The sequence below is a fragment of the Amborella trichopoda genome, chromosome 2 (genome assembly GCF_054954075.1).
Source record: "Amborella trichopoda isolate Santa Cruz 75 chromosome 2, AtrichopodaSantaCruz75HAP2 v2.0, whole genome shotgun sequence".
Classification (NCBI taxonomy): Eukaryota; Viridiplantae; Streptophyta; class Magnoliopsida; order Amborellales; family Amborellaceae; genus Amborella; species Amborella trichopoda.
Window position 1 is genome coordinate 67,781,034 of NC_142337.1, and position 16,104 is coordinate 67,797,137.

Sequence of the window (16,104 nt, forward strand, 5' to 3'; positions counted from 1 at the left end):
TGAAATAGATTTTCAAGGCGCACCTCCAAGTTATGTGGGAATATGTTGTGGGAATATGTAGTTCAGATATGATAAAGCCATGAGATGCTCTAAATGTCTATTACACTTTTTTGTATTTTTTTTTTTGGGTAATTCAATGGATAACGCATGTTCTTACCCATTTTTTTCATTTAGAACAGGAGCTAGCTTTTTAAAAGGTATTAATGAGGTGGCGTTAATGGTGAGAATGGAAACATGAGCTAGGTATTAGTGGGGTGGTGTTAATGGTGGGAATAAAGCTATTAGACATGTTCTTGCCTGTTTTTTCAATTAGAACAGGAGCTAGGTATTAGTGGAGTGGTGTTAATAGTGGGAATACAAGTATTAGTGGGGTGGTGTTAATGGTAGGAATGGAAACATGAGCTAGCTTTTTAAAAAGTATTTTAGTAGGGTGGTATTAATAGTGAGAATGGAAACCACAACGTGATAACTAGAGTGTAAGGTACTAGCACTACCACCCAAACCCTTTGTTCATATTTATTCTACCCCTACCAATGAAATTTAGAGCTTTAAAAATGATGTGGATTGAACATATCAATAAACACTTAAAAAAATCTTGAAAATAGACCATCCAAATGGCATATTACTATATTACAAGATGAGCAATTCTAGAATTTGACTATTTAAATTTTCAACCTTGGTGGTGCTTTTAAAAAGCCTATCATCTGGATAAACTAAAAGACAAAAGTTGAAAGAATCGCAATGTTTCAATTTTTTATTTTTTGTGGACATTTAGTGATTTTAAAGAAAACTACTTGTGTGTGGTATTAATATTTTTGGATGTATACGTATTTGTCTAAACACCTTATGAGACATTGTAATAAAAAATAAATATCTTACAAATGATTGGATGCAATGTCAATACTTGACTTGGAATGGAGTGTTTGGCGGTTGAGATCAACAATTCTACATCTCAAGTTAGAGGAAAAAAACAATAGGGTGCAATTTGTATAGAGCCAAGGCTCAATCAAAGTAGAGCACACTTTCAAATAGTATCGAGAAATGTGATTTTAACATTAGAAATTTTTGTGATAGTCTTAAAGTATATTTCCATCTTTAATTAAAAAACAACGTAAATCCAGTAGATCTATAAAAACTTGAAAATCTTAAAAATTGATGATAAAAAAATATGTTACAAGATACACTATTTACAAAACTTGAAATTCATTTTTTTATTATCTACCTGCATCGTGATGTTGAGTGCACTATTTTCAAAACTTGAAATCCATTTTTTTTTCTTATATACCTACATCTTGATGTTGAGATGATCAATTTGAGGATATTTGGACATCAAAACAACTTGTTCTACTTAAATTTTTGAGATAGAATCTAATTTGATTGTTTAGAGCTTGAGACTTTATATGAACTTTTTCCAAAACAATATCACACGGCAAGAGGTATTGTCATTTCGAAATACATAATTACAACGCAAGATGCTATATTGGAAAACAATTATATCTCACATCGTCGTATCTCACTTTTAAACTATGAGGTTGACATTTTATATAAACTCTTTTTTGATTTTTTTTCAAATAGGTAAAATAATAAATAACTAAAACTTTGAGTATATTTTGATAAATACCTTGAGGGGATTTTCTAAAAATAGGTAAACAATAAATGGTTGAAATTTAATCGTTTTTGGATAAATATCTCTAAATATTTATAATTTTAATAAATTTTATTAAATTACCTATGAGAGATGAGAGTTCAACACCTTATCCATAATCTTTGATTTAATTACATAAAAAAAATAAAAAACAAAATAAATTATCCCATTGACAACCCAAGTTCCAGGAATTGTAGAAAGAAAATGGAGTTTTCCACGTCAGACGACGCTTCGTTCAAGCATCATTACACAGAAAGTAGGGGGTAATTTAGTCATTTATTGGGGAGCTATAGGCTGTCTTGTCACTGTCGCCGAGTACAAGATTCAGCACGCAAAAGGCCACGACTAGTGCCCGAATTCCGGCCATATCGTCCCAAATCCCGACGATAATCGCCGGGATTTGGCCTGAAAATTACACAGACATCAATTCCTCGCAATAAATGTGGGCACAGATTCCGTTTCGCAGTTTCCTCTCTCTCAATTTTGCAGCTCTCTCTCTCTCTCTCTAGAATTGGGCCTGCACATCTTCAAGGAGATCACTGGCTGGTAAACCAGGTTCACCCTGAGTCCTCTCTCTCTCTTCTCTCTCTCCCTCTCTCTCTCTCTCTCTCTCTTTCTTAACGTCTTTACGTCTTTTGCACTCTTTCACAATTCTATCTCCTTCTAATCTCTGTATTCCTAAATCTGTGAACGCTAGCATCTTTCTCTCTAAACCTCTCTCCGTGTTTCTAACTATGTGAACCTTATTAGTCGCCTTTCTCTCTCTAACGCTGTCTCTAGCTCTGTGAGCGTTGTTAGCCATCTTTCTCTCCCTAGGCCAATCTCTAAACTCTCTCTGTAAACGCCTTTGGTCTTTCTCTCTCTACAGGCCTTTCTCTCTCTCTTAACCTTTTCAACCATCTCTCTTTGGGGCTTTTATGCATATTTTTTATTCTATCATCTCTCTCCTTGATCAATAACAGTCTGGTTGTGATGGATAATCACCCATTTCTACCTAAAAAACACACCCCTGAAATACAAATAAGAAACCACCTCTCTTCCCTTCCTGAACATGAAGAAATTGGCATCCCTCTCTCTCCTGCTCTCAAAGAAATCTTAATCTTTGGAGATAGAAATAACCCACCTCCTGACTTTTGCTCTGAAGCTTCAGAAGAAGCAGAGGACCTTCTGCATCCTCTCATTGACCACCCTACTGATAAGGCGAACCTCAGCAAGAAACACACTCTTCATCGCTCTAAAACGGCTCCAGCCATGGCAGTAATGAGAGACGGAAAACCCGAAATTCAAAAACCCCATTTTGGGTCCTTTTCTATTGTCAAACAAGCAGTTGTTCTTCTATTCCTCTATCTCTCTCTAGGTGTTCTCATCTATGCTTTTAATAGAGACCATTTTTCAGGTAATGAAACACACCCTGTTATCGATGCTCTCTACTTCTGTATAGTGACTATGTGCACAATTGGTTATGGTGATATAACACCCCAAACCGACTTGACAAAATTGTTTGCTTGCCTTTTTGTTTTGGTGGGTTTTGGGTTTATTGATATTTTGTTGAGTGGAATGGTGAGCTATGTGCTTGATTTGCAAGAGAATTTGCTTCTCAGTAATGTTAGGGGAAGAAGAGAAACTGGGGTAGCTAGAAGTTATATTGTGGATGTAGAGAAAGGAAGAATGAGGATAAGAATGAAGGTTGCTTTGGCGTTGGGTGTGGTGGTTCTGTGTATTGGTGTTGGGACTGGGGTCCTTCACTTAATTGAGCAATTGGGGTGGCTTGATTCCTTCTATCTCTCGGTTATGTCGGTCACGACGGTTGGTTATGGAGATAGGGCTTTCACGACATTGCCTGGTCGACTCTTTGCTTCGGTTTGGCTCTTGGTTTCAACCCTTGCTGTTGCAAGGGCTTTCCTTTATTTGGCGGAGTGGAGGATTGATAAGAGACATCGAAGGGTGGCCAATTGGGTCTTGCATAGGGACATGACAGTAGATGATTTGCTTGCTGCCGATGTTAACCAGCATGGGTTTGTCAGGTTGGACTCTCATGCCCCTTGTTCCTTACTATATTTAAAACCTTGGTTTGCCTTTGTGATTTCTTCTAGTTCTATGAAGCTATGATTTCTTCCCTTGCTAAAGATTATTTGTGTTTTGCTTAGTTTCTTACTAAATATCGAGGCATTTTTTTCATCAAGGTTTTTTTTCTCTCCCTAAAGATTATTGTCATTGGGTTTTGAGTTTTTCTTTTTAATCAAGGTTGTTGCATTCATTGTAGCTTCTTGATCCTTCTTATACAAAGATCTAGTGCCAATCTAATTGAATTGTTGTTTTCAAGTGTATATGTGTCAAGAAAAAGATTATATAGAATGAGTCCTTTTGGTGCTTGCGCCTGGTCAAAGAAATAATATGTAGGAACATTTAAATTGGATAAATGTGAAGATGTTGCTTGATTTGTAGATGTTAACACATGATATCAACTTCTCAAGCTGAACGCATGAATATCTAGTTGTACTCGTGTAAATCAGCTCAAAGATTAGAAAAATGCAACAGTGAGTAGCATCATTTCCTTTAGTGGATGGATCACAAGAACTTAAAATGTCGCATTGAATTGCATCATAGTGCAGTTAAGGAACTCAGACAGAACCTAAAAGGGGATAGGAAAAAGGGAAAAAGAAGGTTTTACCTCTAATATAGAGTAGATAGCAACTTCCTTCGATCCAGGCAACTGCCTGGCAATTAGTTTCTTTAATTTTGATGAGATTGCGGCCTGATTAGGCTTGTTGGGGGCCACATGCTCTGAATTGAAGACTGTTGCTTTGAGTAGAGCGCTCTTTGTATTTTATTTATTGCATTTTATGAAATTTCTATTACTGGTATCTTCTTCTTTGTAGTCCTCAACTTCCTTTTACTACAGTGTTGATTTGACTTCTCTAGATAAAACAGCACAAGGCCACAAAAGTTGTAGGATTCATTTTATGTTTATTTGAGGAAATTGTTTCTTGTGCGAAGGAAATTGGAGTTTCCCATATAAAGAGAAATGATCTACTTATCCAAAACAGAGAAGAGAAATGAACCGCCCATACATATCCCTATGTTTCCCTTTTTTAGTGGATTGCTTCTTACTTGCCTCTACAAGAGGTCACCTATTCAACTTGGAACCCTTGTACATGGATCTTGGCACATGTCAACACGCCAAGTAGATTACAGCACTTAGAAACTCCTCTGTGTCCCATTCTTTTTGCAGTGCGACTATTTTGGTTTTTTACAATGTTGATAATAATAAAGTACTTAAAGTGGCATAAACTTGCTTGTTCCCCCCTCTCTCAATGATTTATGTCAAGTCTGAAAGGCCATTCTTGGGTGTGGTGTTTTTGACGTGTCTTGTTAGACACCAATACCTGTATTGGTGGCTTTATGACATAGTAGAGCATGCATCCTTCATATCTTTCGCAGTAACCATGTAGTCTTGAACCATCGGTCATGTCACCTGCACTTATGGTTGAGTTTGGTGGCAAGAGTCAACCATTGTGGCTTGTAGAGTGCCTAATTACCTTACAAGTTGTCTATACACTCTTCCTATTGTCCTTCCCAATTAGTTTGGTAATTTTCCCAGCTAATGACCATGCTATTTACCTCATCTAAAAGTGACCAGCTAATTCGTGACTAACTGGTCTTTTTTTTTTTAAATTCTAAAAATGTTTGGCAATTGGATAAAGCATTACTCATTTGAGTTTTTAGGTGGAATTTATCAGAATTAGATTCTCCTTCCCGTGTATGACTGTGAACTACTGCTTTTGATCCTTCTCAAGGATCAGAAATCATTGATTGCAGATTGCTTAGCTAAACAAGAATTATATTTACTAGAGTTGTGAGTCCTGGGAGACTGGCTTAAGTAATTTTTGGAAGTGTGTGAAATCACTGACGTATAAACAGTAGAAGCATGGCTATTTTACGGAAGATCGTCTTGGACATTTTTCTTACTTTTTGATCTGTTAAGGGGCCTTTTATTCCACTGCTCTGTTATCTCTTTATGTGCCTATTACATGTCTACTTGTGCGTGCAGAAAGATAGGTAGATCAGAACAGTGGAATAAAAGGCCTCTTAATAGATCAAAAAGTAAGAAACCTTCAGTGTTTGATTTGCTCTTCTCTTTCTTCGAGAGGTAATGAAAGAGATGTAGGGTTTGAACTTTGATGGGTAGGTAGGATCTCCTGCCCTAGGTGTGCTCTAAATGGTGGTCTTTTTTTGTGTGTTGCATATCGAACATGCAATGCTGGGATTTTGCTTTTGACTCACTCTTTGCATCCATGGTGCGAGTGACCATCTTGTATGGTTAAAATCTTCAGCGAGTGAGCTCTTCTTATTTATAAGATTGAATTTCTAATTTTTATGCAAGCCTATCTATTTTAGAGAAAGGTCAAACATGCTTTCTTGTGATGTGTTTTCAGTTGTCGTTGGGTGTTACTTTGTATGAACTCAGTGATGCAATCCAGGAAGAGAGAGGAGCAGAACAGAAGGAATAACATAACCTGTGGGTTTTGGACTTTTTCTAATTCTAAATGCAGATGCTTTTAAAGACTCCAAACTTTGGATCCCATACATTGGAAAAATGAAAATCACCTAGAAACCAGTCAAAGCTTCCACTGAACATAGAATACCGATCTTAAGAACCATAGTTGTTGGGAGCTGGAGCAGGTGTGGGAGTTAGAACTTGGGATTCACCCATGGCTGAGGATCCCTACCAAGGAGCGCCCCTGCTATTTACACTTTATCTATAGGAGCACTTGTGGAAAGCCCTTTATATATATATATGTATATATAATATATAATTATATATGGATAGATAGATATAGGGGGAGTGATTTTATGCAACGATTCTATGGTAATATAATGAAACAATCTTAAAAAACCGTGTTAGGGCCATTAGTTTGACCGCAATTTTGAATCGTAGAGTCTTTTCATTCTAATGAACAATTATAAAAACAAAAAACAAAATTTGAAAACACACCCTAGAATGTGTTTCTTTAGCCCAATTAATATTGGTCATCCATTTTGGTGAAACTCATAGATCTAGGACTTACGAAGTATTTTTTCCCTTTCCAAATTTTTTAGATGGCATTATTATTATTGGATGACGAATGTTAAGAGAAAAAATAATAATTTTGTGTTTGTAAAGGGGTAAATCTTGAAATTCACCAAATGGATGGTCTAGATTTATTGTTAAGAGTGAGATTCATTTTGACCATATCTAGGGTGTAAATTGAATTTTATTTTTTAATAATTGATCATTGGGATAAAGAGAGGGTGTGTACAATTTTTGGGGTCATACAAATTCCACAAACATGGGTTTCTAGAAATGTGGTTTCATTATATTGTAATGACATGGTGACATGAAATCACTTCCCTATGCCTGGGTTAAACTTTCCCTTAACCCGTCCCATACCCGGATAAAGGGGTTGGATTGTGATGGGTAGGCAGCCTACATAAAGTTTTACCAAAATTTACCATGAATCTTGAACCTACAATATTTGCTTATGCTAGGGCGTTCCCTAAAAGCAATGCATCGTAGTGCCGCCCGGTTGCGGTGAAAAATAGGCAAGGGTTCTCGCGACATTCTGGACGAGCGTGGGCAAAGAAGCTAGTCAAAGCGGATAGCATTCGTTTAGCCACATGGAATGTAGGAACGTTTACAAATAATAGTATGGAGTTAGTGGATACAGTGAGACGAAGGAGAATAAACATAGCCTGTTTACAGGAAACCAAATGGAAAGAAGAAAAAGCTAAAGAAATAAATGGGTATAAACTTTGGTATATAGGAAAGAACAATAATAAAAATGACCAAGGCATAATAGTTGATAAAGAATTAAAAGATAAAGTAGTTAATGTTAAAAGAATAGGTGATAGGCTCCTATTAATTAGGCTTGTGTTAGGGGAAGAGATAATTAATGTAACAAGTGCTTATGCCCCATAAGTAGGATTAGAGGATAAAATTAAGAGGTAATTTTGGGAGGACATGGATGGCATAGTCCATGTCATATCAAATGGAGAGAGGACCGTTTTAGGAGGGGACTTAAATGGTTATATAAGGAAGGATTATAGAGGATATGAAGGGTATATGGGGGATATGAGTTTGGGGAAAGAAATGAGATGGGTGAGGCTATTCTAGATGGCCTACGACCTATCAATAGCAAGCACTTACATTAAAAAGTGAGATGAACATTTATTAACCTGTAAAAGTGGATCACATGAAAGCCAGATTGACTTCTTCCTAATTAAGAAGGTAGATCAACCATCTTGTAAAGTCTGCAAGGTTATCCTATAATAGAGTTTGACTACCCATCATAGGCTCGTGGTTATGGACGTTTGCATAAAGACATGGAAGAGAAGGAGTGAACGTAATGGGTGTCTAAGAACTAGGTGGTGGATTTTAAAAAACAAGAAAATAGGCTTATTTAAAGATAAATTAGTTAAAGAAGGAAAATATAACTCTGAACATGAGGTTAATGTTACGTGGAATGAGATGGTTGACTGTATTAAGAAATTAGCAAAAGAAGTTTTTGGAGAATCTAGAGGGAAAAGAAATTCCGATGAGAAAACTTGGTGGTAGAGTGATGATGTTCAGAAGGCCATTAGCGAAAACAATCATATTATAAAACTTGGTGATGTAATAGAAATTATCAAAACTTTAAAGAATAAAAAAATGCTAAGAAAAATGCTAAACAAATAGTAACGCTAAATTTAAGGCATATGATAATTTATACATTAAATTGGGAACAAGAAATGGTGAAAAAGATGGCTTCATATTAGCAAAAATGAGAGAGGAAAAGTGTAGTGATTTAGACCATGTTAAATACATTAAGAGTGAAGATCAAAGGATCTTAGTGAAGGATGAAGAGGTCAACGAAAGGTGGAGAGTTTATTTTCAAAAATTATTAAATGACGAACACAATGGGAATGTAGTAGTAGAAGGAACCGTTGGTATAAATGAGGGCAGAGGTATAGATACATTCGTAGGATTAAGATATCGGAAGTGAAAGTAGCTTTGAAAAGGATGAAGATAGGATTGGCTTTAGGATCAGATGTTATCCCGGTAGAGGTTTGGAAGTGCATGGGGGAGATTTGTATTGACTGACTGACGAAGCTGTTCAACAAGGTGTTGAGAGTAAAGAAAATGTTAGACGAATGGAGGAAAAGTATTGTGGTACCTATTTATAAGAGCAAAAGAGACATACAAAATTGTGCAAACTATCGTAGGATCAAGCTTATGAGCCATACTATGAAGCTCTTGAGAGACTGATTGAGCAATGACTAAGGCATGAAACGAGTGTATCAAAAAACCAAGGCTATTTTCTTACTTAGACAACTGGTTGAGAAAGTTTAGGGCGAAGGGAAAAGGCCTCCACATGGTCTTTATTGATCTAGAGAAAGCTTATGATAGAGTACCTCAAGATTTGATTTGGTGGGTGTTGAATAAGAAAGGAGTCTCCAAACACTATATCGACTTGGTGAGAAATATGTATAATGGAGTGCTAACTAGTGTACGAACAATTAGTAGAGAGACGGATGAGTTTTCAATGACAATAGGTGTACATCAGTGGTTAGCATTAAGCCCATGCCTCTTTGTCTTAGTTAGGAACGACTTAACTAAGCACCTATAGGATGAGGTACCGTGGTGCATGTTGTTCGCAATGACATGGTTTTGATTGATGAGACCCAAAACAACATCAACACAAGGTTAGAACTTTGGAGGGATGCTCTAGAATCTAGAGGTTTTAGAATTAGCCGGACAAAGATGGAGTATATGGAATGCAATTATAGTAATAATAGGAGTAGAGATGATGAATTAGTTCAGATTGAAAGTCAGGAAATACTAAAAAGACCGCACTTTTGATATCTTGAGTCGATAATGTCGAAAAATGGAGAGATTGAGGAAGATGTCGCAGACAAAATTAGTGCTGGGTGGGCGAAGAGGAGATGTGCAACCGGAATTTTATGTGATCGCCGTATATCAATGAAGCTGAAGGGCAAGTTCTATAGGACAATTGACTAACTTTGCTCTATGGGGCAAAATGTTGGGCGGTCAAAAAACAATACACTCATAGAATGAGCGTAATGGAGATGAGGATGTTGAGATAGATGAGTGGCAAGACAAGAAAAGATAGAATTTGAAATGAATCCATTTGAAAAAATTTAGGTGTGGCACCAATAGGCGATAAGATGAGAGAGAGTAGACTTAGGTTGGCTGCCCATGCGTGGCGCAGGTCCAATACAACTCATGTTCGGAGGTGCGAGTTATTTCAAATGGAAGGCTCAAAAAGGGCAAGGGGTGGGCCCAAAAGGACATGGTTGGAAGTAGTTTGAAAAGATATGTGGACTTATGACCTCACACAGGATATGACTCTTAATAGAGCAGAATGACGGGCCAGGATTCATGTAGCCGACCCTAATTAATTGGAAAAAGACTATGATGATGTTGATGATATATATATATATATATATATATATATATATATATATATATATATATATAATGGAAAATGATCTTGTGAGCTAGTGGGCTCACAAGAAAAAATGAACCCAATGGCCCAAATTGAATCTGGGACGATCTGACAACTACGGATGTCCGGTAGTGTTTGAATTTTAATTTTTCATCTACAAATCCAAATCACTTGAAATTTTATGTGTGTGTTCTTCTCATCAAGCCGCACCTAAAAAAAATATCAAAAAAATAATCTGCAAAAAACAATTGGCCAAAATACCCTTGAAATTTACGGGGTTATTTTGGTCAATTTTTTCATGTAAAATAATTTTTTTGATATTTTCAAAGATTCACCTATTTTTTATGAACACACGCCTAAAATTTCAAGTGATTTGGATTTGTAGAAAAAAAAATTAAAATTCAAACACTACCGGGCATCCGTGATTGTCAGATCGGCCCAAATTCAATCTGGGCCATTGGGCTCATTTTTACTTGTGAGCCCACTAGCTCACAGGATCATTTTCTGTATATATATATATATATATATATATATATATATATATATATATATACATACGTGCATAATGAGAACTCTATAACCCGAAAGTCCCTTAAAAATTTGAGAAAAATGGGATTGTAGGATCAAGATAAGAGCCAAACTTAGGAATCACTTGAGTCTGTAAGATGAACTGTGCAAGACAGTGTGATTCACTACAGCAAGAATCGCCTGGTTCTGACAACCTGGGCGACTGAGGACCCCCCAACCCTCCCCCCTCAAACAAAATAAATAAATAAATAAATTTAGCGGCTTAGGTGGTCCCTAATCGACATCAGTTTTCAACCATTGATGCAATCCATGATCGTGGAAACAGAAAATAAAAATTGTCAATAGGTGCTCCTTTGCTAGAAACTTGCAAGAAAAGCAAATAATCAACACAATCAAGACTTCATATTTAAATTCCAAAAACTTTTAGAACTTCCCCTGGGATGGATATCCCTTCAAACCTTGATTGGGCTCCCATTTTCAGTGGGGTATGATTCCGGAACATAGGAATCCCTTTTAGTCAGGGATTGAGAACCCTTGATAGGGGGGAAGTGAGCTCTGCTCGGGCTCTAGCTTAAGGATTCCAGAGCAAGATTCCAAGGGCGGATCATAACCCTGAACCTAGCTCCCTGCATCTATGTTCAGAACACATGGGAACTGAACAATGATAACTGAACCAAAACAAACTGCTACTCTCTTCCTTAGTCATCGTCACTTATATTTTGACAACTTTGCCCACGAAATATCTAGCAAAAAAGGACCTAGACATTAAATTTAAACTCTATAATTCCCCCTGGTTGAAAAGAACTTTTCATGTTTTCGTCCATAACTTCTTGTGGCATCTCTTTCATCAAGATTTCTTAAATCACTTTCCAAAACCCTTGTGTCCTCTCTATTGCTTGCTTTCGTTTACATGAGTGGAGTCCTTTGCTGTAAAATTGTCGCAAGATAAATGGAGGTAAATTACTTGGTCTTTATTGTTTTCTTGTGTGTCAGTTATGCTTTGATTAATTCTAATATGTTCTTCAATAGATATTCTATATTTAAAAGATGCTTTGAGGGGTTCTAGGTAATTTGTGTCTTTCCAATGTATGGGTACTTGGCCAGGGTAACTAGAACAGCAAGATTTAGTGAGATAAATTATGAGGTCTTGTACGTGGGCTGAAAATATAGTGATGAACATTGGAATTTTATCAACAAAGAAGTCTCTCTGTTTGTTGCTTCTTCTTTGCGTTGTTGTCCCCTCTTCTTGGTTCTCGTCACCAAGCCACCTTGCCTGAAGCGCCTAGCGCTTCTAAATAACCTTAGGCCTCTTGTTAACTATATTGGAAAAGCTCACTGTCTGCTAGTTCGTTTTGAAGCCTGCGCTTTAGAGATTATATATCTAAGTTTATATACAATCCCATTTTCTTCGTGAAGATTTTTCTTGTTGATGGTTGTTTCTCCTCTTAATCTTTTGAGCCCTATAATTTGCTAGCTTCACTTTCTCAAAAAAAAAAAAATTTGCTAGCTTCCATTGCAAAATTCGGTGTGCTCTCAAAGATCCTCATCTGGTATTTGATAATAGTAAGATGCATAACCTCATTCTGGTTTACATTGCCTTTGCTATGATTACAATAATGGTAGTTTTCCTGTAATGGCAAACATGGATCTAAAACTCGCCCTGCTCACTAATGACATGTGCAGGTGATTTTCACATACGTTGATCATTCATTAAGGAATACGTTATTATCATTTTCATTTAAATCCATGTTATTTGTGGTGCTTCTTGTATTTAAGATTACCAATCTGTTTAACTTCAACCATATGGGACCAAGCAATTCTCTTAAGACCTTTTATGCATTTGATTTTGCAACAGGAAAAAGATTTCATGAGCCAATGGCCGTATACTATAGCATAAGCCTGTTGGAGCTAGAGGGGTTTTTAGATCCCAAATTTTGCACACATGTTTATCTCAAAAAAAAGAAGGAAAATCCACCATAAAAGTGTTCCAAATTGATTCAGCCTCTAACAGGGAATATAAGCTGTTCATTCGATCTAGGCAGTTAAGAAATTAAAGTCAAACTTTCCCTCTCCCCTTGAAATTGTCCATTTGTCGAGCCAAAGATGCACAGGGTTTCTACCCAAAAGAAAAATGCCTCCAGCTATGTTTTTTGGTCAATGGGCTTATGCCCTATAAATATGAGAGGCTTCTTTTGCTCCTTCGTTTGTTGGCAGGAATGAACTTTAACATCATGTTGTGGCAGCTTTGTCAATTAGTTGGAAAAAGGCTTTGAGGATGATGATATTGTAGCAGCTTGTCACCCTAACCACCTAGGATTAGAGGTCATTCCTAAAAAGTAGGTTTGTCACAATAAGCCCCCAAGTTTGGAACCCATGACTTCTTGACAAGGCTTGGGGAAGTCTACCACTGCGTGAGTAAAAAAGAGGTCTTTTGTTTTATTACTAATTATTTTCTAGTGTATGCTACAGGCAATTAATCTAATGTTCTCACATGGGTTCGGTGTGCAGTGACGCCCCACTTGGAGGATTGTGATTATTATGGATGAGATTGCAGATCTTTGTGAACTCTCTCACAATTCTTTGAGAAACCAATGCTAAGGCTGATTCCCTTGCTTTTACAGTGGGGAGTCAGTAAGAAGGCCTTGATTAGGGGCCTCTCTTTTTTGTCTTATTAATCATATGCTCTTTCATTGGTTGCTTCATAAGCAACTTGATGTATGCATTATTTTAAAGTTTTTACACTATTCACTTATCAAAAGCAAAAATGTCATAGACATTTTGTGTAGTTAGTGGGGGGCTTTATGAATTTTTTAACCTTAGATGTATATGTTTATCTTATAGATAATGTTTAGTAAAGCAAACTGTAAGCAACAAGTTGTATGGGACTCAGAGAGACAATGATGTCCCTAGTTGTATATAGTAATACTTGTACTCTATGTGATGATGCAGGGTTTGACTAAGAGGCCCCGGACTATTATTGATTCATTACCCAAACAAATTCAAAATTAGAATCACGTAGATAGAACAGAAAGTTCTGTGAATGAATGAACGCTGATTATCTTTTGTTGGGAATTTCAACTTAGAAGATAAGATCCTATCAGAGTTGACGTGTTTGTTTAAGGCTATGGGCATAAACCTGTACCATGTATTTTCAGGAGGTCATGGGCTATGAGTTAAGAGACCCATGAATATAATAGGATATTTGCTCTTAGATTGATAGCTAAGCGTTAGCCGGCATCCACTTATGATATTCTGTAAAATGTCAAATCTCTCTCTCTCTCTCTCTCTCTCTCTCTCTCTCCCCCATAGAATCGTTCAATCACCCTCTGCTTTTCAAGTATTTTATGGTTAGTTAGTCTTTCCTATTTTTCGCAGCAAAGCTGAGTATGTAATTTACAAGCTGAAAGAGATGGGGAAAGTTGCAGAGAAGGATATCTTGCAGATATGCAACCAGTTCGACAGGCTCGACACTGAAAATTCAGGGAAGATAACTCTCAATGCTCTCTTGAGAGGTCGGGATTGAGCACCCAAAAGAACCAAATGGTTCAGGCCTCTCATGCTGCTGATGAAGTTATACAATTCGGTTGTACTTGCATCAACCAAGATAAATTAGCAAGATATCTGGCATTGAAAAGAGGGCTTCAAAATTCAAATTTCCGCGAGATGTACATAAAATCTTGATAAAATTTTTGTATACTAGGAAACCATTATGGAGCAAATTTGCTTTGTAAAGCTAGCCCATTGGTTTCAAAGATGAATGAAAAACTTGTTTTTATTTTTAATCATTATATCATGATCATGAAGGTAATTATTTATTGTAGAACAGTAGACTAAAGAAGGTTGAGAAAGAGGGAAATATTTCTCTCTTTTGTTCTGTGTAATCTCTCTCTTTGGCGATCATTATGCCATTGATCTTCTGGAGTCGAAGCGATTATGACCCAGAGTTTTATCATATCATGAAAGTAAGGTGGTCCCTATGTTCATCAAAATTGTATGGTACTATTTTTGGTTCTATACTTTTTAAAGCATTAAAACAAAGTTGAAAATAAAAAGGTGGAGAAATAAATATATGAAGTGGTACATGGAGCTTACAAAGACATGTGAAGGCCTACAATGTTACCTGGCACCAAACATATAATGAAGGCTTGCCATTTTTCCAACATATTTTTTCTTTTAGGTATGAGGGTAATTGGAACATGCAACTAATGGCTCTATATGGGACAGGTTTATTTGAGCTAATTGTCGTACGGGCTTCGAGTCAATGAGAGAGAGAGAGAACCCCTTTCTTATTTCCTATAGAGAGAGAACTAACCCTTTCTTTTTTCTCGTTGGCTTTTGTTTCAATGAGAGAGAGACAGAGAGCAGTGCTGGAAACCACTACTCAGGTGACCACTCAGCCCATGCCCGATCTGAGTACTCGGACCTCCGAGTAACTCAGCTTGAGTGGTACTATAGCAACAAAAAAAAAAAAAAGATTAAACAAACTATAAAAAATACAAGAAATCTAAAAAATAGGAAATGTATGTTTAAAGTAAGATGAAGTAATAGTCAAGGTTAAATAATAGTAAAAAATAGATATTAAAAAATCGACTTGTGGTTGGGGGTATTTTTGAAATAAATCCAAAAAATTGGAAAAATGTAAAAATAAGTATTTATGGCCAAAATATTTTCTAAATTTTTGTTAAAATGGTAGAAAATGAAAATAAATAAATAAATAAACATATCTCAAATAAATTTCTTATCTTTTAGGATTTTTATTTAATTTTTTGAATTTTTTTTAATATCCCCGAGTTGGACACCCAACTCAAAATAACTCGGGCTCAACAAGGCCCCGAGCCCGAGTAACATTGCTGAGTGGTTTACTCGGGAACTTTGCGAACACTGAGTGAGAGAGGGGGTTTGATTTCCAGGAGAGAGAGAGAGAGATAGAGATAGAGAGGGGTAGGTCCAAGAGGAGTAGTTCTTGACTTTAGGGGAGTGGGTATATGAGGAGGGGGCGGGGTTTATGGGGAAGAGAGAGAGAGGTCCAAGAGGAGTGGTTCGTAAGGGGAGTGGGTATATGAGAGAGAGAGAGAGAGAGAGAAGGGGGTTCTTTGTGGGGAAGTTGATGCCAAGGGAGTGGGTATTTGAATTTGTAGAGCATTTAGGTTTGACATCTCATTGTCATTGTCGTAGTTGGTTAGATAGCAATGAACATTATTTACATAAATATTCAGCAGCATGTACTTTGCTGAATCCCTCCAAAATTTGAAGTCAATTTATAGATTGAAGTTGCATATGCTTTAGGCAGTGTTGACAACTCAAATGATCTACGCTCCATTACTAAACAATTGCTCATCTGTTGATCATGCAAACATTAGGTTATGTACATACTAGAGAGAGAGAGAGAGATTGTTTTTCTCCAAAGTTTTAGTAAGAAGGCAAATTTCAATTAGAAAGAGAGAG

General features: G+C 36.7%; 1 protein-coding gene across 4 annotated transcripts; it reads left to right on the plus strand.

Moving 5' to 3' along the window:
• The first annotated feature begins 1,831 nt into the window (after positions 1–1,831).
• On the plus strand, positions 1,832–14,441 carry LOC18430117 (two-pore potassium channel 3). 4 transcript variants are annotated; one of them, XR_016050298.1, is made up of 3 exons: positions 1,885–3,669; positions 12,515–13,070; positions 13,168–13,444. XR_016050298.1 is itself a non-coding variant. In XM_006840279.4 (2 exons), the coding sequence occupies exons 1-2, from the start codon at positions 2,618–2,620 to the stop codon at positions 14,180–14,182; spliced, it is 1,200 nt and encodes a 399-aa protein (XP_006840342.1). In that variant the 5' UTR covers positions 1,832–2,617; the 3' UTR covers positions 14,183–14,441. The 4 variants fall into 4 exon arrangements, 3 of the variants coding, with proteins under 3 accessions (XP_006840342.1, XP_088715828.1, XP_020520532.1); XM_006840279.4 differs by lacking the exons at positions 12,515–13,070; positions 13,168–13,444 and adding an exon at positions 14,035–14,441 and having other exon boundaries at positions 1,832–3,669; XM_088859702.1 differs by lacking the exon at positions 12,515–13,070 and having other exon boundaries at positions 13,168–13,512.
• The last annotated feature ends 1,663 nt before the right edge of the window (positions 14,442–16,104 follow it).

What these genes read in the sequence shown, in the direction of transcription:
- LOC18430117 (XM_006840279.4), top strand. Translation starts at nt 2,618, where the DNA reads ATGGATAATCACCCATTTCTACCTAAAAAACACACCCCTGAAATACAA. An exon ending in AACCAGCATGGGTTTGTCAG is followed by an intron (nt 3,670 to 14,034) that starts GTTGGACTCTCA and finishes TATTTTTCGCAG; the next exon opens with CAAAGCTGAGTATGTAATTT.